Here is a 27,357-nt window from a genome sequence, read left to right as displayed (position 1 = left end):
AGCCTGGGTCTGCAAAGCATCCTGGGATGCTGGGGGACTGATTTAATTTGAACCAGGAAGGGGTCTGGTACGGAAGTTGCATAAACTGGTTTGGCCAAAATCAGTTAGGTCTGATACTGCATCTAACCAAGGTTATCTTCAGCTAGTTTCAGCCATTTTGTAAGTGGTTTAAGTATACTAGGCTTCCGTTCTGTTACAAGTTGAAACCTGTTTCTGGTCACTTAAACCTGTTTGTGTGTAATTTCTGTCTCTAGCCCAGTAGTTTTCTTCCTTGGTGCTTGTGCTGATTAGACTTACTCCTGACTTATACTAGAGTAAATAAAATTGTTGCCCTCAGTGTCCAATATTTGTAGCAGATCTTCCTTGGAATGCTACCACTCGTGTATATCAGTTGCCCCTATGGAGAACAAAATGGACCTTTCATCTCTAAATTCTGTCTGGCTTGGAGAATATGCTGTAGGTCAAGGGTTTTCACTTGGGTACTATTTACTGAAGCAGATAATCCATTTTATTTGCACAGTGGATGGTTTGTGCATTTAATTATCCAGTTTCCTTATGCAAGGGCCCACTTTTACACAGAGATCCAGGTTTTGCAAATCTCTTGAGCACAGTTTTGAATTTTGTTTGAAAATGTTTATCACATTTCTGTCTGTTTAAAATACAGTATAAGGTATGTCAGAAAAGGTGGGGCTGTTTTTGAGAGTCTGCTGTCATGTGAAGTAAAGCAAAAAATTTTGGTTCTCCTTTTTGCTACTAGAATACATTTGAAATCTTATTTTCAGCATTTTTTCCAGTTTCCACTTCTGAAATCATATGACAGACTTTGGTTAGAGTCTCTTTGCTATATTTATTTCCATGAAACTTCTCTTTAACAATATGTATATTTTTAACAATTGTCAGATATAACTTCTATCTCTATACTCCTTCTATGATAGAAGAGAGATTCCTTTTCATCTCTTAAAGAACACAAAAATGGATTCTTCAATGCTGGTTTATATTGAGGAGTAGTTTCTCATCTGAATAAGCCCATACTAGTGTTTACTTACGTGAATAAATGCTACTCACTATGAGTACGGGTTACAGATTTGACCTGAAAATATAATGTCTGTTATAAAACTGTAATCAACAAATGGTACTTCAAAAATAATTCCTTTTATTGAAAAAGTGAAATTTTGTTGTTTTAATTTAAGCTGTGTAATAGGCTAGATATTTTTATATTAATGTAACAGCATTGTTATTCAGCTTGATAGGTCTAATTAGCAAAACAAAAAAGAGTGCTTGTGCAGGAGAGAAGAAGAAGCTGTCAAAAAAAATTAAATGCAAGCATTTTCTGGCTGTGCCTGATGAATAGTTTTGGATAGAAGCCCGTCAATTTAGCTTGGAGGCTTTGCATCACAGAACCTGAATCACTGGATAATTCAATTAAGGAGGAGACAGAACGTAGAGTTCCGAGCTTGGTTTTAGTTTCTCTCTTCTGAGGGATGAAACAATGACTCCTGAGATAAATATTTTTCTGTTGCTGCTTGTTCTGTTATGGTGGGAGAAAGATGTTTTGTTTTGGCTTTTCTAAATCACTTTGAAACTACCTGGTGAACTATGTGGAGCTTTATGCTAGATAAAGTGATAGTTGCTTGTTAAAATGAGACCTTATTCAATCTACCAGATGAAGGAAGAAGTTGATCAGACTGGATTCTTTATCTCCTTGCTATTTAGTGGAACATCTACTGTGAAACTCTACTGCTAGAAGAACCTTTATGAGCATCCATCAATCAGTTTATTGTGAATATTATAACCGTCAGTGAATGAATACAATGGAGATGAGGGTTCCAGAACTGACACTTCCTGTTACATGAAACTGGTCACCCAAGCGCTCTATACCTCAGTTTCCACATTTGGGAAAAAGGGAAATTTAGTATGCACCTTTTTAAAGAGGTTTGAGCTCTATAGAGGAAAACTAATATACACATATTAAGTGTTGTGTACATCCCTACTGAGGGATAAAGTTCCCACCTATTTAAATTGTTAATGAGGAACACAATGGACATGTTGTGATACTATGGCAATAGATTTGAATGTGTATGTGAGAAACTTGCATCAGTATGTATTGGCATTAACTTCTGACAGTTTAAAGAGAAGAGTCACAAATGCTTGATTTCTCCCTTCCCCTGCTGGAAGTATTGAATATCTACTCTCTCTTAAATTGTGGAGACTCAACATCTCTGCAGATCAGATCATAATAGCTACTAGGAAAGCTAGACCAGCTAGAACTGGGGCAGATCCTTGACAGCTGGTATTGAGAGAGCTTGGAAAGGGTGGCACCCTGAAACTCCTTCAGCTTCTTGGAACAGCGCCTAGTGACGTGCCCGTGAAGAATAGTTTCAGTTTGTAAAGAATGGTTTAGCAGAGTGCTTGGAGGAAGTTGGAGAAGGAGGCACTTTAAACCAGTAGGAAGTCCAGATATTTGTATTTTCATTCCTAATAGGTAAGTTGGATTCTTCTCTAGGAAATTTTTAGAAATGCAATAAGAAAGTTTCAGAACAGTATCACGAGGGTTTTAACTGTACTGACTCCCTTTATGTGAGTGGAAGTGGTGACTAAAATACAGATTACATGTCACATTTTGTGAACAGGGGAGTCAGTTCCTAACTGAAGATGGCTGCATTTAATTTGGACAGTTCAGTGTAAATAATTGCCTATGGCAAGTAGATTTTGATAGTGACTGTTTTAAAAAATAAGTGATGAGTCACTTTATCGGATTTGTCAAAAATATTTGTGGTTTAAGACTGAGTTTTCTTGACACAGAGATGTAACGTTTTAGAATACCTGGGTGCTGAAATGCCAGTTAATTGTGTTGCCTGGTTTGCTTATTTTACTCCTCTGTGTTTCAAGTGCTAATAACACAGACAAAAATTCTGGGATTATAGCCTTTGAGGCAAACAGTGATTCTTGTCAGGCTCACATAGAAAGAGTATGAGTGCAGTTAAAGAAAGCTTAGGGCAAACGTGTGAGAGAGACTGGAATTGGGGAGGGAAGGATGGGAACAGGCAGATGTGGAGGGGGGTGGCGCTGGTGCAGTCATACCCCCCTTTGATTCTTGGTCCACCCAAAATTTAAAATCCAGTGGCAGCAGCCTTTCTAGTCAGGCAGCAGGGAGGGAGTCACTTGACTTCATGGTTTATTGTAATCTACTTTTTGCCTTCTAAGATCCTCCTTCTACAGGTATTAATGATCCTTTCTTCTTTTTAATGGTCTTGGTTGTTCCACCAATCAAGCTATCCTTTGGTCTGCAATTTTGCTGTCTGTTAGTTGTTGCTGGTAATGAAGCTCCTATTTCACACCCTTTAACCTATTAGTAAAGTTTATAGCTTATTTTTAACCCCAAAAAAGCATGTCTTGTTTTATATGTGTTGATGAACCTTTCCATGTGCACACCTTTTCAAAATTCTAGATCTCCCCATGAATAGGAATGTATCTGCATGTGAGTTGGTAGGGAAATGGGTGCGTGAGGGAGTAGTGATTAGTTTGAGAAGGGTGGAGCCTTACATGTTGTCACCAGAAAATTAATTTTACATACAACTTTAATTTTTAAAACAAAATAAAGGAGAAAGAGAGGCACTAAGAGAGATATACCTAGAAGGCCTAATATTTTGAGTATTTTTAGCACAAGATTTTAAAATTTGTCACTTTATGCATGCTAAATCATAATCATATCCTCCTCAAGAAGTTACCAGGAAAAATATACATGTACTCTGTGGATTATTTTTTATATATTCCACATGATAAATTGGAGCACATATTGGAAATTTTAGATGGGTGTAAACACTAAGGCTATATGTGGAGCTTCAGTCCCTGATTTGATTTGGCAGAGATTCAGCCCGATTTGGTGGCCGAATTGATTCGAAAAGATTTGACAATTCAGACATAGACACAGTTTTAAATGTTTTTTCTGGTATCTAGAGGTATATAGGCATCTCATGAATGCTGTGATGCTGGGCTTCATGGAGTTACCCACAGGAGCGTGGGGGGCTCCCCAGCGCACTCGGCAGCAGACCCAGAAGCGCTTCCGGTCCACTTCCAGGTCCACCAGAGAGCACACTGGGCCCCCCCCGCGCCCTCCCAGCTTAGCGACTGGTGCTTCCTGGGTCTGGGGCGGGTACCTGGGATTCCCCTGCGGCTGATTGCTGAGCCGAGCAGGCACGGGGGGGGGGGGGGGGGGGCCACACGCTCCCCAGCAGACCCAGAAGTGGACCGGAAGTACTTCTGGTCCTCTTCCAGGTTCACCACCAAGCATGCAGGGGACTCCCCTGCGCTCGTGTGGGATGCTCCATCCACCCCAGCACAGCAGCGTTCACGTTCCGTGCCTGGTACTTTGAGGTATGTAGAAAAAACATTTAAAGCTGTGTCTGTGTCCAAATCACTGAGTCTCTGAATCAGCATCAAATCTTCAGATTCAGATTCGGATTCAGCCAAATCGAATCAGGGACAGTTATCTGAATCAACTAATTGAATCGTTGTCCCTGATTCGGGCTGAATCTGAATCTAATAGGGTCCGTTTTACACACCCCTAGTAAACACCTGTTATTGATAGGAGGGAAACATTGCTGATTTAGGGAACTACTGTATTTACCTAGGACTTTTTCTAAACTTTAATTGACGTTTTCAGTAGCTAGTGCCTCATGGTAAATATAGGCTTGGAAGGGATCTCAAGATGTTACGCAGTTCAATGAAAATACTAAATAGTGGAAGAACTAGAACAGACCCCTAGGGAACTCCACTTGGTCCCTCCTTACAGTTTGATATTAAGTTCTTCATCACTTATTTTTTAAGCATGATTATTCAACCAGTTCTGCACCTATTTTACAGGAATTTCATCTATACTAATGTGGTTAAACTTCCCTGCATCCAGCAGTGGCATGTAGTCCCTGGGGCCGCACACCATAGAGACCACTTGCTGTAGGGCAGCCCCTCCAGGATCGCTGTGCAGGCAGTGTGGGCTGGGTCAGCTGTGCGTGGTGGCCCTACCATGTGTCAGTCAGAGTGGCCACCTGTTAACCACCCACAGGCTGCCAGTTGGACAGCCCAGATCTAGATTTTATTTGCTTAATTAATGAAAATGTCATGGGAGAGGGTATAAAAATACTGAGTCTTATTGCATCCCGTATTCTCCCCATCCCCATCCATTCATAAATCCTTTCAGCTTCTGAGAAGGAAATGAAATTGGTTAAGCATGGTCTGCTTTTGAGAAATTCATGTTGGTTGTTTACTTACTTCCTTGTTATCCTTTAGGTGCTTAGAAGTTGATTTATATATTCCAGTAGCTGTGTAGCTATCAAAGTTATTCCCCGGGTCCTCCATTTTCCTTTATAAATAGGTGCTAGATAGTGCCTTTACCAGTAATCGAGGATCCTGAGAGCTCATTTTCAAGATGTACAAAAGACATTTTTCACTTAGTTTCAAACAAGCCTACTCATTTTTAGATGTTTTAGTTTTTCTCATATCAACACCATCTGAGCTCACTAAAATTTTCAGATGTGACTAGAGATTCAGTGCACCAATATTTGTGTACAGTCAAAGTCATTTTAGAGCATAGTGCAAATGATTGCCACTTTCTGAAAAACTGTGCCTCTTTGTGGTTTTTTTTAAGTTTGATACCAAATCATTTAGTGGTTTTGATAATTTTGGTCAAAATAATTTCTGAGATGAACTTTCAAGATATTGGCTTCTCTTGATTTGTATTTCAATTTTGCATATTGCTGTTTGTTCATGTGAACATTTGCATATGCAGTTCACATGCACAAAATAACGTGTGCAAGTGTTTGAGTTGTGATTGCTTTGCTGATGTGACCTCAAATAACTGTAATAAAAGTCAACACACATTGATACTGGTTGTATGATTCTTTTCTTGGTTGTATGATTGCATGGTTTATCTTGAATTCCTGACTTCACTTACTTTGTGCAGTAGTTTACTATTAACTTTTTAATGTAAGTTCTAAGTTTACTGAGCCATGAGAGTCATGCAAAAAAAACGCAGACTAATTAAATTTAGTTTCAGCGGTTACAAAACAATGTTATGACCAGCGTTAAAGTAGTGAAGTAACTCTTGCTCATATTAGACTGCTTGTTGTGCAACACTTGTTTGCACAGCTATTTACCTGCAGGGTTTAGGGTGAATATTTTGTAGGTAACCAATATAAACAAAAACACTATTATACACTGCTTTTGTGTGTGAGTCAAAAGGTTTTGCAGTAAACCTTGTGCTGATGTTCATGGTGAACGCATCTGTGGTTCATGGAGATGTGTAAACCTAAACATGTCCTCCTACTCCATCTATGAGGCATTTATACTTGGCATGAAGTTGGCTGCAGTGCCCTTCATTGCCTATAACATGAGGGTTGTCCCTGGTCAGTATAAAATGTGGTAGGGTAGCCCTCAGTTGAACAAAATTTGAACATTTTTGGCTAATAATTAACTTTTTATTTCCATGATGCTTGGTATGAGTTATTGTTTCTTAAACTGTCAAGTTGCTTCACATGCAAGTGCCATCTGTTTCTTTTATAATTTGTAGCAGCAGTCTGTGTTAATCTGCAACAATCTTTGTCACTCCCCTCTTTCTTTTTTGCTCTTTACAGGATTTGATATTCAATGGCTAGAAACAGTGATATCAAGTGGCTGAAATGAATATGAATACTATCTTAGAGGAAATGTTGATTAAAAGGTCGCAACAGAAGAAAAGGACTTCTCCCTTAAATTACAAAGAGAGGCTTTTTGTGCTTACAAAGTCAATGTTAACATACTATGAAGGTCGAGCAGAGGTAGGAGATATACGGTTTTATATTATGTTGTCTTTGTTCTTTGCTGAGAGAGATGCTTGCTTTTTATTATTTGCTTTCTTCCTGCTGAATATCGAAACTGTTGGGTGCTCCAGGTGTCAAGGGTGTGGATGGCACTGAATGGAGCTGTCATCCATCATTTCTCTGACACAGCTTTACATAGCACAGCTTAACAGACATTTAGGTAATCAACCCATTGAAATACAAATGTAAGTAAGGATCTAAACAAGTAATCCCTAAAAGTATTTCAATAACAGTGCTGCTCAAAAATAGTTAAATAGTTCTGTCCAAGTAGGACAGTAATTCCAGCCCCTCAAGGAAAGGAAGCTTCAGCAGGAAGTTTAAAGGTGTCAGATTATTTACAGGGTACTTTGCCATATCAGGCATTCTGTTCATATCTGCAGGCTTTCTCATCGAGGTGGGTATGTCTGCTCTGCCTCAGCACCATATAGAGATAACTGAAGCCATCTTATTGTAGCATGGAAGTAAGCGTAACCTAATTCATTCTGCGTGTTTAAAGTTTGCTTGGATATTTCTACACACTCATGGCTTATATACAGTTAAGAGCCTTGAGTAACATTACATGAACCTTATTCTCCATCAGTGCCATATACAAAACCCTTTTACCCAAGTGTGGAAGTGGTTAACCTGGGCTAAGTGATATAGTTGGGGATATGGGTTAAAGCTAGGACTCCAGTTTCACTTGGGCTGGTAAACCCCAGACATCCTTTGCATTGAAGATGCAGGCTTAATTACTTGAGGGCTGACAGCCTTCCAGTGCCTTCTCATAATCCCCCTCACCAGGTCTCTTGAAGGACAGACAAGATCTCCCATAATTCACTAGGTAATAATACTCAAGCAGCTTAGTTTACTGCCATGTAAAGAGCTATGGATAACTCTTCCAAAAGCCTAGCACTGTTTACAGATGAATACTTACCAGAGAGAACTCAGATTTGGGTACAAGTTTGCGTTGTGTCTTGTTCTTGCCTACATCTGGGTCTCAGTCACCAAGGCTAGCACTGCAGCGAAGACAGAGCAATAGAAAGAAAGGAACTGATTGTAGAAACTGAAACAGAGTACAGCAGCAACAGTGGACTTTTTCATGCTTTCTGACATGGGGGAAAAAAAACTACATTAAAATACCCTATGAGGCTGCAGTGCACGTAAGTCAGAAAATGCCATGAATAAAGTTGCTTCTGAACATATTTACTGTGAACCTTTTCTTTCCCTCTCCTGGAGACTTGTCTGTCGTCTTTTTTTTTTAATGTAGCTAATGAAAGTATAAAGAGAAACCAGCAATATTCTAATATTATAAAATTCTTAATCTGTCTGTCTGTCCATAGTGCTTTATTTGTGCTCTGACTGGCTGAATGAAACAGCCAGAGTGCAAATTAGCATTCAGACAGGAGGTGGGGATGCAGCAGAGTGCTGCCATGATGGCAGGGAAGGTGGGACCAGGAGGGAAGGGGGGAGCAGGCCCAGACAGGGGGCGGCATGGGGCTCCATCTGCGCCCACTCTCCCACCCCCCGCATCATTCTTGATGGGCAATTGGCTAGTCTAATATAATAAAAGCCTTTGTCTGTCTGTCTGTCTGTCTGTCTGTCATTGGCCTATTTAGTTAAAAAGACCCGTGGGCCTAGCCCACTAAAAACATGTGGGCCGCCACTGCTGGGTGGCTGAGGTTCTGTCTGTCATTGAAGCACTGCCATGACAGTGGGGACTGAGGGGCTGGAGCAGGGGGGCGAGGCCCACCGGCCCTGCTCTTTGGAGGCCTTGCCACTGCATCCAAGGGGTGCCCCCCACCCCCGGCAGACAGAGGTGGGGCCAGCTGTTTTGAAATGGGAGTGCCACCATGATGTGGGGACTGAGAGACTGGGGCAGTGCTGGCCTTGCCTCCCTCCCCCCAGGCCCTGCTCCTTGGAGGCAGCAGTGGCACGGGGTGCTGGTGGTGCGGTGCCGGCAGTGGCGCAGGGTGGAGTGGTGGGGGGGAAGCCCATGGGTCAGAGGTGTAGCAGCAGGACCACAGGGTGCTGGGTGGAGGTGCTCTGTCCTCACCCGCCTCCCTCTCCTGTCATTCATGCCGGGCAATTTGCTATTTTGATAGAATTTTGCCCTTACATTGTTATTTATTTCTCATGTATTGGTATAAATCATTTAACCATGGTAACTCAAATGAAGCTAAACACAGTTTGTCCTTGACAAAACTGGACAAACATCATTATTGCCATTATCTGCATATGTTTAGCTCCAGCCACAGGATGGTTTTGTAGTCTAGAATGACACATCCTCAGGCCTTCACTTGTAACTGAATTCTAGGTTTGTTTCTGTCAGATGGTCTATTCCATTGGTTCTTGACCTTTTTTGTTCAAGGACTCGTTTGTAAACATCCATGGCCAGGCGTGACACAGTGCCCCTCATTCACAGGGCATTTTAAGGCCCATGATTTCCATCTCTACTCTGTGAGGGAATTGACATCTCTAGAAGTAACTTAAGTTCTATCTTTGATACTGCGACATGTTCCCCAAGGGGGTGCACTGCTCCTGGAAGCACTGCTATACCAGGCCAATGCATGGAGGCAATGGAGCAAGTTCCAATTCTACCTCCCAGGACCAAAAATCCACTGAATGCAGAGTCCTCCATGTGGGTACTTACCTTGAGAAATGGATAATTCATTCTTTTCTTTTTCTGTATATGCTGCTGTTTCAGGATCCTCTTGGGATGGCTGCATAATGATTTATGTCTTGTTTTGGGTTACAACCGAGTCAAAGATGAAAGGAACATCTTTTTACCACCAGCCTTAGGAGTTTCTGTTTTCTTGACTGACATTCTTACATGCTAATTGTAATACTCTGAGTCAGATCGATAGATGCACCTGAAGCAATTTTTCATTTTTGAGACCCAAGTTAGTGACAATATTACTTGCTATATTAAAGAGAAATTACTGATAGTAGATGGCCTCTCTGTCACTGAATTACTGAAGTGGAAAGAAGTCTATTTTTTGATCAGTGGCAAAAATTGTAGATCTCTATAGCTGATTATATGTTTAGGATGAAGATGTTCATACAGAAGAAACTTATTCAAAACTACAGTAGTCCCTTGTACCTTTGAGTAGTTGAAGAGTTATTGCTAAAATCATGTATGCGTCTAAGGAATGGTGGCTGAGTTTACAAGAATGTTTATAAAGGAATTGGTTGGATTTGCCATAGTGCTACAGTTCAGGAGTGATGTTAATGTCAGTTAGGGTGTCCTGTGAATTACCAGTCATCTAGCTGCAGTGGTACCTAATCTTTGTCAAAGGCAATGTCCTTACAAACTTCAGGACAAATCCCAATTCTGGATGCACGTACATAACTCCCAATGCATCTAGTGTCTGTGTCCTGAAACCCTTGCTTTTTTCCCCCCATTGACTTCAATGGGAATGTGTCTGAGGAATGACAGTAAATAAATGAATGAGGGGACCTGGATCTGATCTTGCATGAAAAATCATCTCAGCCTATAATCATTTAAGTTTTATAATTATTAGTTAATACATCCCAGAGGTCGGTGGTTGAAGACTGTAATTGCATATGTGGTGTGTGTGGTGACGGAAGGGAATTTTATATATGAATAAAAAGCTGCTGATTAGAGAAATGTTGTTTGTGTAATGCTAACATGGATTCCAATAAGCTATATTATAAGTAATTATCAGTGGGAGGTGACTTGTTTATTTAGACCAGTGATTCTTAACCAGGATACCATGGCACTGTGGGGTGCATTGAGATCCTTACAAGGGTGTTGTGGGGTGTCATGCAATCTTAGAACTATTAGTTTTGCAAATGTGATTCACAAGAGAAACCCAGAGATTCCAAATAGGAATCCAGTGTTAGAAACATTCTAACCTGTTGCAGCCTTTGAGTTCTTTGCAACAGAAAAATTGCTTTATTTTCTTTCTGTAGTCAAAAATTGAGTGCAAACTAAGAGCTGACATTGTCCAAGTCTTCCTTGAATCTATTGTGGGGTGCCTTTAATCTACCAAGGTTGAGACCCATGGGTTTAGATCATGGGACTAGAACACAGGTTCTAATCTTTATGATCTATCTGTGATAGCATACCATGTTGCTATTTAAATAACAACAGCTGTCTCGTAGCTGCAATTATAAAGAAAGTTTCTGATGTATTGTTACATTTTAACCCCTTAAATACGTCTAGATGTCTGTATTATGCAACTGAGGGCGCGGAGCCACATAATAATTGAACCATTTCCAAATGCTACCAATTGGGAACCAGTTCATAATTGTCATGGGTGAGAAGTGCCCACATGTACAGTGCCATAGGGTTCCAGTTAGAACAGGCATCTGTTTTAGGTGCTGAAGTACTGTGGGTCCAACACCAGGGGATGGGAATGAGCAGCCAGTCGAACATACCTTGCAGTGGGCAAGTTGTGGAGGGTGTGTGCACCTACCCTTTTGGGGGGCCATAGGGGGTGGGTGACCTATGGCTGGGGACTTGCTTACATTTGTGCTTTCCCTTCTCTCTCAAACACGATTTCTATTAATGTTTATTAGCTTGTACTTAACCAAACTTTTCAGTGTGCTTGCCTGACTTGGGATGCCCAGGAGTGGGGGAGTACTTGGACTAAAGTTTTTGGGCTCCCAGGGGCTGGGGCGAGGGAGGGCAGCACAATGAGAGGCTGCAGTTGAGTAGAGAATGAAGATACAGCTGGTTGTTCCAAACATAATTTATTGACCAAGCCATGCAAGGCAGATCATGGATTAAAAAAAAAAGAAAAAAGTGCCAACAAAAGGAAAAAAGGACAGTATTCTGGCCATGTACTAAAGTGGCCACTTATGGCAGTGGAGGAGAGAGGTGTGTGTGGGGAGGAGTGATCCAGTGTGGGATGCCTGAAAGATTGACCAGACCAGTGTTATGGAGTGCTTGGTGTCCACATGTAATGTTGGCTTGGTTCACGGTGAACCAGTTCAAAGAAATAACTGATTTTTGAGGTATGCTTTTGAAACATTCCATTTCTGAACCTGTTTTTAACAGGTTTGTGTATCTGTCTGTTTCAGGTATAAACTGCATTTAAACTGGTCTAAGTTGTATATGTGTCTGTACCTTTAGATTCCCTAGATACAGAAGGAAGGTGATGCAATATATCTGTGATGGACCTGGATTCTACTATCCACTAATAATGAAAAATTATCAATGTAGCAGCATTCACTATGACATACTATTAAAAAGCTCCTGTAGTTTGCACAGAATAAACCTTAGCAGAAGCATCAGACTAGGATTTCTGCTGTTTAAGTTTGATACCAGGACGGAATAATGAGGCATGGACTGGAGGTAGCACCTCATCGTTTAGTGTAGAGGTGCTCAGCCTTTGGCCAGAAAGTAAAATTCAGCCCACAGAGCCATGACCTCCAGCCCACAGGTCAGAAAACTTGGTAGTTGGAGAGCTGTGGAACCGCTTTGTGGCAGGGTCCAGCCCTGCCTGTGCCATTGCAATGCAGCAGGATCAGGACTGGGCCCCACCCCTATGCACCTGGATTGGAGTGAGCTGCTTCCTTTCCTTCCCCCTCCCTCCCATCTAGATAGGGGACACTTTACTTCCTCCAAGGCTGTCTGGATCAGGGCCAGGCTGCTCCCTGTCCCCACCATTTGTCCAGATCAGCTTTGGACTGCTCCCTGCACAACCTGCCCTGCAGCCAGGCCTGGTGCTGCCCATCTGGCCCACAGGGTGAAAAGGTTGGGTACCACTGATCTAGGGTGAACAATTGCCAAAAGTGATAGTTGAGAACCAGCGCCAGGCATGGCAGGAGAGCTAGTGAGATGATGAGGTAGCTTTGGAAAGGAAAAGTAACTTGTGGAAACCTGCACAGTCCTACTGGGTTTTATTTGTGGAGTTAATGTTAAGCTGCAATTGGTAGGCAGGGTCCTGGGAGGGCTATAGCCACCCCAAAATTTTCCTTAGTCCCCCCAGCCACTCCTCCCAGTGCTGCACCTGTCCAAGCCCCCCACCTCCCCCCTGAGCCTCCACTGCCTGCCACGCTTCTGCCTGCAGTCTACAGGGGCATGGTGCTTCTGGTCCACAGGGCCTGTGTACCACCTTTTTATACCGCAGCCCCCCAATTTTCTGTCTAGCCCACCTCAGCCCCTTACTGGGAAGAAGCTGGTGCTACCTCTGGTTGCAGTGAATGTATTTAACTGCAAAATTTGAAAAGTGGCTCTGGCTTCAGGTGTCACAAGAGTATGCATGTGAAATTTGGGGTTTGTGGTGACTGTGGTTCTTTAGCTATTTGATGCCAGAAGACTTGAGAAAACAAAATTGTTGTCCTTAAAAATAAATAAACAAAGTTCCTTATTCTGAAGTTAGTAAATATTTTACAAAACAAGCAACACAGGAAATTTAGTGGTCCCCTAAATCATTCTGTAGGAGTAGGAGAATAAATTCAGTCATTACAGTGAGAAACAGAGGGATCTTTAATCCTGCAAATCCCAGTCAGCCCTAGGTACAGTGTTCTTAGAAAATGAAAGTAGGGTAGATTTGTACTTTGTGGATTTACTGAATGAGAGAGATAGCATAAGCTTTTGTGAGCCTGAGCCTACTTGATCAGCTGCTGTGGAAAAGTGAAAGCTTTCACAGCATCTGATGAAGTGAGCTCAGGCTTGCAGAAGTTTATTCTATCTCTCTCTGATTTTGTCAGTCTCTACAAGGTGTGTCACCACCCTGCCTTCTACCTGACTTTAGACTAACACAGCTCACTACTTCTTTCTGCTTAACGAGGATTCCATAATGCGTGATTACAAGGCCTGAAAACAAACTTTGTAGATACTTAAAAGAAAATGCTGGTAGGATAGTTAAGTATCCTCAAGTATTGGTTGTGCGTAGTAGACAGAAGTGATTCCATGTAGATGAATATATACAGCATTCAGTGCTTGGGAGCTGTGATCTTACCTGATCTATTTTCTGCAGTTGGTCCTGCCTAAGTAATTGGAGCTTATGTATATGCAAACATTTCCCTTCCCCCATCTATATAATAGAAAAGGCTTATCAGGGTTATCAGCTTGACACAGTGAGACACAGTAAGGGTTGTGGTAAAGCTTTCTGGTGAGAAAAGATCTTTCTACTTAGAAACTTACTGTTATTTTATTTAAAACACTTTCATGACAGGAGTTTGGGAAATTCTCAGGTTGTGTGATATATTCAAAGGACAGAGGTTTGTAGCTATGTGTAGAACCTATGTATTCTTAATTTTAGGTGTCTATTATTGACATTTTTGTTAAGCTTTATGTTAAATAGAGTGTCACATTCAGCTGAAACTGAATTAAGTACTTGCTGGCAAATTCAGCTTTGGCATATGTAAAGTAACTTTTGCTTCAGTGGAGATCACCCGTTTGTCAAAGCCAGACTTAGCAGTTAATAGGTTTAAGACCTTGTTTTACTACTTCTGCAGGGCCTGGGGTTTCATTGTAAAAACTGCATTATATCTGTAGACTGCAGCTGGATTAATTGACTGCTTTGCATCTTCCTTTTGAATGACTTGACAGAATAATATAGCAGAGTCGTTTATACAGGTGGTTAGCTGAGCCTGGTATTTTGCACTAAGCCTGCTACTGTCTGAAAATCAAAAGGGGGAACACCTGCCATCTTCCTATTTCAATTCTATTGCTCATCAACAACAATTAAAATTGAGGTTTAATAGCCTTGCCTAAACAATTCATTTAATTTCAAGGGAAGTGAAGTGTAGGTGTCCCAGCTTAGAATCATGGAAACAGTTTGACAGGTGTGTGACCCCAGATCCCTACATCCAAAACTTTCAAAAGTGGCTGTGCGGGCCGCGCCCTGATCCCACCTTTGTCGCCATGTGTGGCGGCGATTCCGATCTCATTCCCGTCACCATGTGCGAGCCGGGGGTGAGCTGGGCCCGTCTTCGTTGCACACGGGCTGTGGCCAGCAGCCCGGGCACACGGGGCTGGAGAGAACCGCTGGGCGGTTTAGCGCACGTGAGTTAGAATTAGTTACGGAGGCGTAATGGTTAATTGAAAAGATTGTTTACTTACACCCAAAGATGGTATTGGTGTAGGCTGGACAGGTTTCCAGGCACAGCTCCCGCTTGGATCCTCACTAGAGAAACACGACAAATCGATTGCTCCCACGGAGTTGTTCAGGCTCCGCGGGTCCGGTTCGGTTAGGTTCGAAAAGTTTCCCCGGAGTTACTTAGGCTCCGCGGGGAGAGGCTAGAAGCGAAAGCTCCGTAGGCTCGGTTCTATTGCCTCTATTGCCTGCTTAGGGGAGGCGCGTCAGGTCCGCGAGGGTCCGCAGCGCTTGGAGATCTTCACACAGAATCTCTCTCGTCCTCCCTCCTCCGACTTGGGCAGAAACTACCCAAGCCTTTTGTACGGCTAGCAAGCCAATGGCTAGCCGCCACGTGTGCCTACATTAGGAATGGGCCAATAATGTGGCGCGAATCCTAATACAAATGGCGGGAACTTCTTTGCAGCGTGTATCACTATGATGCAAAAGAGATGCACCCTGCAAAGAAGCTGTAATCTGGCAGGAAATCCCCCATTGCACCAGAGTTCTCTCTTGCAGCAGAGAACTCTACCGTGCAAAGAAAGCAACAAATTGGCGGGAAATAATTTAGCGGTGCCGAAGCGCACACACAAACAAAAAATCACAACTTTGGGTTGTGTCAGTGGCCAGTGATTTTTTTTTTAATTAAATTTAATTTGTTTAGGGCCTCATAGTTAGTATTTCCAGCTCTTTGATATCCTGGCCCTGATTTTCAGAAGTGCTGTACACTCACATTTTCCATTAACCTCCCAAAAATAAGCCCCAAGGTGTCTGTTTGGACTCCCAGAAACAGAATTCCCAAAGCAGGAGCAGTTTTTCATAGATTTCATAGATTTCATAGACATTAGGGCTGGAAGGGACCTTGGAAGATCATCGAGTCCAGCCCCCTGCCCGAGGGGCAGGAAGTCAGCTGGGGTCATAGGATCCCAGCAAGATAAGCTTCCAAATTTCTCTTGAAGGTGTTCAATGTAGGTGCTTGAACCACCACCGATGGCAGGCTATTCCAGACCTTGGGGGCTCGGACAGTAAAGAAATTCTTCCTTATGTCCAGCCTGAAACGGTCTTGCAGCATAACTGTTCGACCTCTCATTGCTTGGGGCGCTCTGGTGAACATCCTGAATACCATCCTGAATATAAAGACTAGATATACTAGAAATGATACTGATGCAACACAAACTATAGGAACCTCAGTGGAGGAAAAAACAATTAACATGTAAATAGCCATGTACCAAACCAGTTACCTGAGGATATTGCTGGAACAGACTAATGCAGTTTTTGAAAACTTTGACTTAATTGTTTAAATATAGAGGAATGATAACTTTAAAAACTGAGATTTATCAATATGCCCTCAGTTGTTTTGTATTACTGATGGAACAAAACAGCTGTAAACCCTTCTGCTTAGAGTACATCTAAACTGTAGTTAACTCTTGTTATTTGCAGTTAAGTTACTCTGTCAACTTTGCACAGCGTGAGTATGAAAAGGTGCTGCATCCACACGGCTGCTGTTTTCAAGTGTGGCATTAAAAGTATTTGGGCACATAGGTACCCAGTACATGGGGGCCTAAGGGCCCTAGCCCCCATCAGGAAGAGGCAGTCCTGAAATAGGAACATCAAGTCCCGGTCCCAGGACTTCATGACTCGGGGACAGCATTTGTCTCAGATTCCCAGCATCACACAGGGATCCGGGTTTTCCATTCACCATGGGAAAACTTGGGAAACGGTGGGTTTCCCTTTTCAGGCTGGCACAGTTCCACCGTGCAAGGGGCTGTAGGAAGCAGGACGCAAGGGTGCCTGTGTGCCTGTGTGGGGTCTTGGGGGTGGGGCATGTGCCCCCCAGCTTTGTGCACAGGGTGGGGGCAGATGTAGGCTGCCTGCTGCAGGCTCAGAGCTCCCTGCCTTGCTGCCTTCCCCCTGGGAGACCCACACAGGCTGCACTGCTGTAGTGAGGCACCCCCTGCCCATCTGGCAGCAGTGGGGGGTGACAACATGGAGTTGTGCCTCCTGCTTCTGCTTGGTGGGCAGAGGGTGCCTTGCAGTGGCATTATGGGGCTCCCTTGGGGAGGGCAGCAGGGCGGGGAGCCCCAAGCCCTCAACAGGAAGCCCACATCTGCCCCTTCCTCCCCCCACACAGGCTCCACTCTGTTCTGCTCCAGCTGTGCCATGGGATGGCGCATCATCTTAGGTTTCCTCCCCTCCCCAGTGAAAATAAAAGTTGGCACCTATGTCAGGGCATGTCCAATGGTTCTTGATACTATACAAAACTAAGACACTGTGAGCTCTATCCCAGTGAATTATGGGAAACCATGTATGTTCTTTCTGGCTACAGAGGAGGGATTGTGGGAAGGCATTGGATAGACTTAGTGACACGAGTGGAGTTCAGCCTGCTTCCACACTACAGAGTAGCTGCATTCGCAGCTGACAAATTGTGGTCCTCTAGATTAGCATTTCTCAACTTGTGGGTCACAACCCAAAAGTGGGTCTCAAGAAGATTTCAGAGGGTCAGGAGCCATGGATTGAGAAATGCTATCTCGGGAAATCGCTGAGACTGCGGCAGGGCAGAATGGTGGTGGGAAGGTGTCTGCTCCTCGCAGTGGGGGAGGGGCAGGAGAGAGCTGCAAGGCCAGGCAGGGGGACACTGAGATGCTGCTCAGGGGCCAGAAGGGGCTGTGACCAGGCTGTCTGGCATGGCGCAGGGGGTGCCACACCCTCATGAGCCAGAGCTGCCACAGCCACTGCGCTCTGGCCTGAGAGGGACGGGGGCAGCTGGAGGCCTCTCTGGCAGAGCTGGGGGGGCAGGGCTGTGGGTTGGGAGTGAGGGACATTGGCATGTCCTGGGGCGGGGTGGTAGGGAGGGGGCAGGGACTGTGGGTCGCATGCCGGCAGGGCCGGGGGTGGGGGGGAGGTTGGGACAGGCCATGAACCTTTGCAAATGGTTTCTAGTAGGAAAAAGGTTGAGACCTTTTTCTACCACTGGAACCACTGCTCTCTATTTACCCTATCCCACCTGACAACTTAAGGGGAAAAGCACTAAAGCACTATGGTGCTTGAGTTAAGGGGGGCGGGGGGAGGAGTTGCGTGTACAGGCAACTCAAGTTAGGGGTAACAATTGAGTTATAACTTAATTTTCAAATGAAGGTAGGCCAGTAGCTTGAGCTAGGTTTATAAAGGTGCTTTATGTCTCCAGAACAGTGCAAAGGAGCTAGTTTGTGCTAATGAAATGTCTCAATATTTTCAAAGTAGTGTATGTATCTGGGAGACTTAACATTTTCTGCGGGTATATTTGCATTTGTTTTTTAATGAACAGTATTTCCATAAAGCTGACTCTGATTCAAAGATTGTGTTATCAATTGTGCTGCTAATCTGTGTTTCTTTACATATAAATTACGGCCATTGCTAACCATCCCTTAGTGCATCTTTTCTCTTTATTCTCTGTGGTATTCATCTCGGCTTCCTTTTAAAATGACATTCTCATAACTTGTATGCTAAGTGGTTTAGTCAGTCCATCCTTCCACCACATAAACTGAGTACATTATTTTGTTAATATGTTATTTTTTACTATTCACCAACTTAGTGAGGTCGATCTGCAATGCTCATGAATGTAAAGTTAATCTTTAGCATTGATTTGGTGTTTATTAGCTGCTCACACTGACTACCTTTGACTTCTGAATAACAAGATGGGGCTGTATGTTGATGATTACCTTTTGCATAATGCTTCATAAGTTCAAATACTTTATAAACTTTATGGGGCTAATGCAGGGGTTGGCAATGTTTTTGGGCAGAGTGCCAAAAATACCTGCTACTTCAACTTGTAAGATGGGGTGCTGGGGTGGACGGCAGGGGAGCTCCTTGTGGCAGCGCAGCTCCAGTGCCTTCCCTGCCATCTGCCTCAGAGTGCATGCCAAGCAAAATACCTCTGCATACCATGATCTGGCACCTGTGTTGGGGGTTGCCTACCCTTGGTCTAGTGAATCAGCATTACCCTTTCTGAGTATAGCGAGCCCTCTGTCTGTTAGTGGGGTTCCTTCAGCACTATGGGAAGGGCAGAATTGGGAGAGCCTATGCACTTCATACCCTACAGGTGGCTCCCTCACTGTCTTTGAATAGCATGGGCATAGGGGAAAAAACAGTCTGCTTCTGTACAACTCTGCTAGCTATTTACTAGCATAAATGAGGAGAGTAAGTGGCACAGAAACTGCTCTCTTTGAGCCTGGCATAATGGCTCTTTGCTGTTGTGTGGAGTTATGAAACAATTTTTTTTCTTCCCAAACCCTCTTGTAAACAGCTCCGACAAGGTTCTGTTGTAGATTTCATAGACGTTAGGACTGGAAGGGACCTCATGAGATCAGTGGGTCCAGTCCCCTGCCCAAGGGGCAGGAAGTCAGCTGGGGTCAAATGATCCCAGCAAGATAAGCATGCAAGTGTTTCTTAAAAGTGTCCAGAGTAGGTGCTTGCACCACTTCTGTGGAGAGTCTATTCCAGGCTCTGCGGACTCAGATGGTAAAGAAGTTTTTTCCTTATGTCCAGCCTAAAATGGTCTTCCAGCAGTTTGTGACTGTTAGACCTTGTCTTCCCTCGGGGTTCCCTGGTGAACAGATGTTTTCCCAGTTCCTGATGCACACTCCTTATATACTTATAGGCTGCCACCAAGTCACCCCTGAGCCTTCATTTCTCCATGTTGAAGAGTCTCATGCTTCTCAGCCTCTCCTCATAAGGCCTGATTTCTTGACCTCTGATCATGTATGTGATTCTCTTCTGGACTCTCTCAAGCTTCTCCACATCCTTTCTAAAGTGTGGAGCCCAGAATTGGATACAGTATTCCAGCCGAGTAATGCGGAAGGCTGACTTCTTGGGTCTTGCTTGAGATGCATTGGTAGATGCAAGGCAGAGTTTTGTTTGCTTTGCTGGCTGCAGCATCGCATTGGTGGCTCATGTTTATCTTGTGATCAATCATGATCCCCAGGTCTCTTTCAGTTATGGTGCTAGTAAGAGTAGTACTGGCAACCCTATAAGTATGATGGGTTTTTTTTGTTCCAAGGTGGCACACCTTGCATTTCTCCGTGTTGAATGCCATCGGGTTTTGATCCACCCACCTTGTAAGCCCGTTCAGGTTGGCCTGAATTGCCAGCCTATCTTCTAGTATGACCACACTTCCCCATAATTTGGTGTCATCAGAGAATTTAGCTAGTTGGCTTCTGACACCTAATCCAGATTGTTTATAAATATATTAAAGAGTACTACTCTGAGTACTAAGCCCTGGGGAAGCCACTGGTCACCATGCACAGTGTTGATTCAGTTCCGTCGACTATCACTCTCTGTGTCTGACCACGGACCCAGTTCCCCAGCCTTTGGACTGTAAGGTTGTCAAGGCCACAGTTCCCCAATTTTACCATGAGGACATCATGGGAGACCAAGTCAAATGCTTTTTTGAAGTCCAAATATATGATATAGACCTCTTCTCTTTTGGTCAGGCAAGACCTACACATAACAAAGCCATGTTGGCTGTCTCTCAGAATGTTGTCTTCTGTTAGTCTGTTAATGATTTTTGATGATTTTTTCCAAGATCTTTCCAGGGATTGAGGTTAAACTGATTGGCCTGCAGTTCCCTGGATCTCCTTCCTCCCTTTCTTGAAGATAGGCACCACATTGGCCCTCTTCCAATCTTGAGGAACCTCTCCTGAGCACCACAAGTTCTCAAATTTCCTCGCCATTGGCCATGCTATGATGTCAGCCAACTCTTTCAACACTCTTGGGTGCATTTCATTTGGGCCAGCTGATTTGTGGATGTCCAGCCTCTCGAGGTGTTCACTCACTAGATCGTCGCCAATTATAGGCATATGTTTGCCCTTACCCTGGTAACCTTCCATCCTGTCAGGCAGGGTGATCTCCTTGGGCTGGTGGAAAACCAATGCAAAGTAATCATTAAGGAGATTAGCTTTTTCCTAGGTGTTGGTTGTCAACTGCCCCATTTGGTTTAGCAAGGGTCCAGTGTTGCCTTTGTTCTTTTTTCGACTTCCCATGTAGCTGAAGAAGGACTTCTTATTGTCCTTTATTCCTGTAGCCAGTTTGAGTTTGGTTTCAGCTTTGTTCCTAGTTTGCTCCCTACAAGTGCGGGCCAGTGCTGCATACTCCTCCTTAGTGGTATTTCCTGACTTCTATCCCTTATAAGCTTCTCTATTCAGATAATAGGAGGTCCATTAATTTCCTAGTTAGTTACGGGGGGTCACCCAGCCCTTTTGCTACCTTTCTGGCAGGCCAGAATGGACTTTTAGGATTGCGTCATTAAGGAATGACCACGCATTGTAGACTCCCCTTCCTGTCATATCATGGCCTCTCAGGGCCTTGACAACCAACCTCCTGAGCTTGTGAAAGTCAGCTTTCCTAAAGTTGAGGATTTCTGCACTGCTGACTGATTTGCCAGCCTTGCGTTAGATAGAGAAAGTGATCAACTTGTGATCACTGTCTCCAAGCTTCCCTTCAATCTTCAGGTCGCTCACTAGATCATCCCTTTGGCCAGTACCAGATCCAGCAGTACCTTACTTCTTGTTGGCCCGTAGACTTTTTGAGTCAAATATAGCTCATCAATGCAAGTGAGGAAGCTTCACGACTGATCAGATTTGGCTGAGTGCTCTTCCCATGAGATGTCAGGGTGGTTGAAGTCGCCCATGATGACTGCGCACCGAGAGCCTGCAGCCTCTGCCAGTTCCCTAGCAAATTCATGGTCAAGCACTTCCTCCTGGTTAGGAGGTCTGTAATAGGTGGATCACACCGCTGCACGTGTCTTGCTGGGAGGAACCTAGTGCTGCCCTGGCCCCAGCCCTTATTTAATGTATTTTTTAATATATGTATATATATTTAAAATGCATAATTCATGTTTTCAGGCACAATTGACCTAATTTTTATGAGCATTTAATGATATTTTCTTATTGTACCCCCCCCCCCCCCCAAATTCTCTGAAGTCCTGGAACATATCTATATGCCTCCTTCTATGTTATTTCTACCTCTGGTAACAAAGTTTCTGATAACAAAGTGAGGTCATGGAACACATCTACTTTGTTAAATGAGGTATTACTGTAAACGGGTTTAACCTAAATCAGTTGAGTCTGATACTACACCCATACAGGTTTCAGCCATTTTTAAAGTAGTTTATGTGCACTGAACTACTATTGGCAACGGTGGTAGTATTCTTTGTATTTTAGGGGACCTATGTGTCAATAATTTCAGGGTGTACATTTTAAAACTTAGTACAAGTGTTGGTTTGACTGAATGTATATATTTGACTTGAAATTTTAAATAATTAGCCCAATACTGAATTTGTTTATGGATCCATTTTATATAATTTTTACCTTTTATATAGGACCATTAGTCAGGAATTTTGGAAAGTTCAGCTGTTCAAAACTATTTTTTGGAAAGATTTTTCAAGTCCAAGTTACAGAACAGTCAGAGAGACAGAAAGGACAGATGTTTTCTGGGCCATGTAACCAGGGCACAAAGATGGCTATGGGAAAAAAGAGTTTTTCCACCATGTTTGCAATTTATATCCTTCCAAGCTTTGTGCCAGTCTAGTGATGCTCTTCCTGATCTCACATTGGGTCTATTTTTACTTATTGTGCATATATAATAGCTATGGTGATTTCAGATACTTTTGTAATAAAATATTAAACATCAACGTAGGTATCAGTAGTTCACATTTCTCTCATTACATTCAAGAATTCTGAAAGATCCGCTGATCTTTGTATCATATATTGCAATACATTTGCTATTTCTAAATGTGACTTGGTTCCTTTAGAGCCAAGGAGTCTATCATAGGTTTAACTAATTTTCATCATCATGAAGATTGAGAGCACTTGCAAGTGTGAAGTCCTAAAGTCCATGGCTGCCAAGGCTGCCAAAGAACAATCTGGGTTTGTTAGGTATTCGTCTGTTCAGGAAAGTTACTCTACTCAAACTTTAATAATTTCTTTAGCACAGAAAAGCAAAGAATCTCTTTCAAAAACTCATCACAAGAAAGTTTGAATTCTTTTTAATGTTATAGTCAATCAGTTTCAGATCATTTTGTTTCAGCTTCAGGAAATTACTACCAATACAGCTCTTAGACTTCAATGGTTGTAGACCATGGTAACCTACAGAGAGAGGACTGATAGGAAGGAAATTATATTTGGGGCCTGTGTTTGAAAGGCTGTGAGCATCAATGAATGTTTTCAAGTCCTGGATTTTGGAAATCTATTGGGATCCTTGAGTCAAGGAATCTAGTCTAACAGAACTGGTCTGCTTCCCTATTGATAAGACAAGAGCATTTATGACCTCAGCACAGAGATGGTGGTGATTAGAATAATAATATAAGTATAGTTGTTATATCCCTGTTATCTACACAAAGATATCTACAGATATTGGCTTCAGCCTGAGACTTAATACACCTTAGGAAAAAAAAGAACCTGCTTATATTGTAAATATCATAATTTTTAAAATGGATTATTTCCCATCTAACAACATGAAAGGAGAGGGATCATACAGAGCTACTATTAAAAACTTCCCACAATCCAAAATGTCCAGCAGTCCAAATGTTCCTGTATATTGTGATATTGTTCAAATTCTCAATATTCTTGTTTCTTACACTGCTGGGAAACAAAGAAAATATCCAACCTAAATAATGAGTTCCATCTCCATTCATGGATGCAAAACAATTAAATGTTTTGTTGTTGTTTAATATACATAAGTAATACCCAGAGAATGTAATTAACATTATGACCCAATATATACAACAATATAATATTTTGCATATTACTGTTATTAGTGTTTATTGCACAGCTTCTTCCCATAAAAACCATATCATCATAAGTGATTATTCAAATGCGATTGCTGTAGCCAGCCTCTGGTATGGCCGATTTTCATTCCCTTCCTTGTGGCTAAGTACAGACAGTCAAAGCCCAAGGCTGAATTGATTCAGTCTTTGTAGGTTAGTCTAAGATGCAGAGATTAAACTGAGAAACAACTGGACACACATTCATTTTTAATTCAGGAAATGCAGCCACATACCTGCAGTGGCTCAGACCAAAAGCCCAGGGGCACTAGAGCCTAGCTCTGACATGTAGCCAGCATGGGCTGTGTGTTCGCTTCCTCTTCCTGCTGCCCCCAAGGTCTCTGGGATCTGTAGTCCAGAATCACAGCAGCAGAACTCTGCAGGGTTGCTCATCACTTCCTCTTCTTGCTTCCAGATGCCTCTGGGATTTGTAGTCTGCAGTTGCAGCCAGCAGTAACTTTAGCAGGGCAGGGCAGCTCTGTACTCAAGGGAAGCAGGGTTTAACCAGGGAAAGGTGGGTTTAACCTCACTCCCTAGTACCAGACCCCAGCTGGGGTTTGCTTGGGTGGGGAGCAGTCTCTGCCTATCCCAACCCTTCTCTGCTGGAGCAGACAGCATAGCACAGCTCAGGACTGGAAAGCAAGCTGGGATACTGGGGGACTCTGACGAAACTTGAACCAGGAAGGGGTCCGAGACAGAAGTTTCATAAACCCATTTGACACAAATCAGTTGAGTCGGATGCTACATTCAACCAGATTTATTTTAAACCAGGTTCAGCCATTTTGAAACTGGTTTATGTGCACTGAACTTCTGTTCTGTTACAGGTTTAACCCAGTTTCTGATTACTTAACCCGTCCATGCTGGGATGGCATCTTGCCACATCCTGCCACTGGAGCAGCAAGGGGAGAGGGAGGGGCAGCAGCCTTTGTCAGGGTGCCCAGGAGGGGGTTTATTTCCCCCCCTCCTTTCCCTGCCCCACTGGCAGGGACCACAGCTGTCCCAGCATGGCTCCATTAAGGCTGGGGGGGGCAGGAAGGGGGTTAATTGCCCCCCCTCCCCACTGGGGGACTTCAGCTGGAGTGAAGCAGTCCCCCTCCTGCCTGCTCCCCCACCACAGGGTGGAGGGGGGGGCTGCCTGGCCCCAGAGGGGGACTCTTCCCCCTTCTCACCTCCCCTGCAGGGCAGGGAAGGGGGATCTGTTCAGTACTGGAGGGGGAATCTTTTCCATCTTCCTCAGGGCAGGAAGGGAGGCTCTGTGTGGTGCTGATTGGCCTGGCCCACCCTGGGTGCAGGCAGCAGCTGTCACTCAGCATATCAGTGGCTGAGGATGACCTCACCCCCGCAGCCCAGGCCGAGGTAGCCGCACAGTGGGGCTGGGCTGGGCTGCAGGGGCGGGGCCATCCCCATCAGCTGCAGCTCAGAGACAGGGAGGCTGAGCCTGTCAGTGAGTGCAGCTGGCCTGGCTCACACAGGCAGTGCCTGGCCAGGCAGCAGGCTACTCAGGCTAGCTTGGAGGCACTGTGGCATCCCAGAGGGGTAGGTGGAGGGGGAAGGGTCCCTCTCCAGCACTGCAGAGGCCCCCCCCCCCCCCCCCCCCAGTGGCAGGAGGGGAAGAGGGAGGAGGAGGAAAGAGTCCCCTTCTGGGGCAGGGCAGCACTGTGTTTCCAGATTGCTCCTGGCTCTTCCCCCCTGCTCCTCCTCCTCCACCACCACATCAGCAGTCTGGCCATGCTCCCTCTTCCCCCACTCTCTGACCCCTGCAGGCCAAGGTGGGGTTTAAACCCCTCCTCAGTCTTATTCCCTGCCCCCCTTCAGTTCAGCTTCCTTGTGAAATGGAAGGGAGGGCTTCTTTAGTGCCCCCCAGCATCTGGCCTGAGCCACTGCAGCCATGTGCTTGCATTTCTGGAATGAAAAAGGAATGTCTGTCCACTTGCAAACCGATTCAATCTCTACAGGTTAGACTAACCTGCAAAGGTTGAATCAATTTAGGCTCAGGCTTTTTGCACGTCTGTCCCTAGCCAAGAAGTAAGGAAGGGACTGATAAAGAGAACAGTCACCAGGTGACAGAATTATCTGGTAGAAATTTTGGGGTAAAGAACAAGCAAGCAAAAAAAAAAAAAAAAAAAAAGAGGATATTGTGACCTGCCTAGGATAAAAATAAGACTCATTGCCATACCCTGGGAGCAAAGTTGAATACGAATGGAGGTCAATGACCATGATAAGAAACAAAACTAAACAAGAAATATCTTCAGGATAACAGCCCTATATTCTCAGCAGCAGTGCTGACACAACTTCCTAACTATTATTGCAACATATCTCTAATTTATTCTTTTCCTGTAACTGACAATCAGTCAAATACAAACGGTTATGGTGTTGCTAGCTGTTTAAATTGTGCAACTCATATATGCAGGGGTCTATTTATACTGTATCCTACACACGGTAAATTACAGGTCCACACCTTGCTCTCGACTTTTCCTGCACGCTTGTACTAAGTTCTACTACAATTTGAAACTGATACATTGGCTTAAAAATAAAATAAAATAAATAGTGAAAAATGAAACAACAGTAACAAAGGAAATCAACAGGGGTGTCTTCAATATATCAAATTACAATGTGAATTTACCCAGGCGGTAAGGCAGGAGGGAGTTCTTAGTTTTGCTTTCTTTTTTACTCGATGTGAGGTAGCAGCGCTCAAAAATCAAATTAGCTTTTTAGGTTGGTTGATTTTGATTAAATCAACATTGGCAGGGTGGTATAAACAATGGTAAAGATCTTAATTTAGAAAATAATTTTCAAGCATTAGACTCCACATGTTTTTTTGAGTCCACTATGGGTATCAATACAGTGCCCTATATAGATAATAGCTCTCCTGTGACTTTTTTGGGGAGACTTGATGGCTTTTTAAGGCCACTTGATGGCTTTTTAAGAAACTGATCCAAGGACATTTGTTTTGCTGCCCACTTTTTCTCATTGTAAATTTCCCTGTAGTGCTGTAAGTGCAAGGATCCAGCGCCATAATTTAATAACATGGGTGTAAATGGCAGAGCACCACAAGTGCAAATTGCCATAAGTTCAAACACTATAAGTTGAGGACTGCCCGTATTTCTTTTTTTTTCTCACTGCATCTTGTCTCTATGTAATCATATTTGCAAAAGCAGCTTCAACTATTAGCTGTAATCTGATGATTTATAAAATTTACCTCTCCATTCTAGACATATCTCCTTCTCTCAAAATTAACATCTTGGCTTGTCTGAATTTTTCTCATAGATTCATAGAGTTGGAAGAGACCTCAGTGGGCCATCTAGTTTGATCCCCTGCCCCTGGCGGGCAAGAAAAGAGTCACTAACCCTGGGGTCATGTGATCCCAGCCAGGTGCCTGTCCAGTCTCTTCTTGAAGACCCCCAAGGATGGGGAAAGCACCACCTCCCTTGGGAGCCCATTCTAGATTCTGGCAACCCTGACCGTGAAGAGTTTTTTCCTAATGTCCAGCCTAAACCTTCTCTCCAGTAGCTTATGGCCATTGTTCCTTGTCATTCCAGGGGGTGCCCTGGTGAACAGACTGTCGCCTGTTTCATGTTGCTCTCCCCTTACAAATTTGTACACCGCCACAAGGTCCCCTCTCATGGATCTCCAGGAATCAGTGCCTTCTCCAAACAGAACACAACCTTTTACTTCA

The 27,357-nt window shown here is 43.7% G+C and overlaps 1 protein-coding gene and 1 pseudogene across 2 annotated transcripts in view; one reads left to right on the top strand and one right to left on the bottom strand.

Annotated features, from left to right (window-relative positions):
• The window catches only part of TEC (tec protein tyrosine kinase), an 83,448-nt gene that overhangs the window by 20,848 nt on the left and 35,243 nt on the right, over positions 1-27,357 (top strand). Inside the window, exons 1-2 of one of the 2 annotated variants that reach the window (XM_006276326.4) lie at positions 2,461-2,482; positions 6,630-6,812. In XM_006276326.4, coding sequence (XP_006276388.1) covers positions 6,675-6,812 — 138 coding nt within the window. In that variant the 5' untranslated portion in view covers positions 2,461-2,482; positions 6,630-6,674. Of the gene's footprint in view, positions 1-2,460; positions 2,483-6,629; positions 6,813-27,357 lie in introns of those variants that run through there. The other variant, XM_006276327.4, reaches the window with a different exon arrangement.
• LOC132248980 (U2 spliceosomal RNA) lies at positions 9,356-9,493 on the bottom strand (annotated as a pseudogene).

This window comes from Alligator mississippiensis, chromosome 2 (assembly GCF_030867095.1).
Source record: "Alligator mississippiensis isolate rAllMis1 chromosome 2, rAllMis1, whole genome shotgun sequence".
Lineage (NCBI taxonomy): Eukaryota > Metazoa > Chordata > Crocodylia > Alligatoridae > Alligator > Alligator mississippiensis.
Note: the sequence above shows the minus strand (reverse complement) of the source record. Positions and strands in the feature narration are given on the sequence as shown.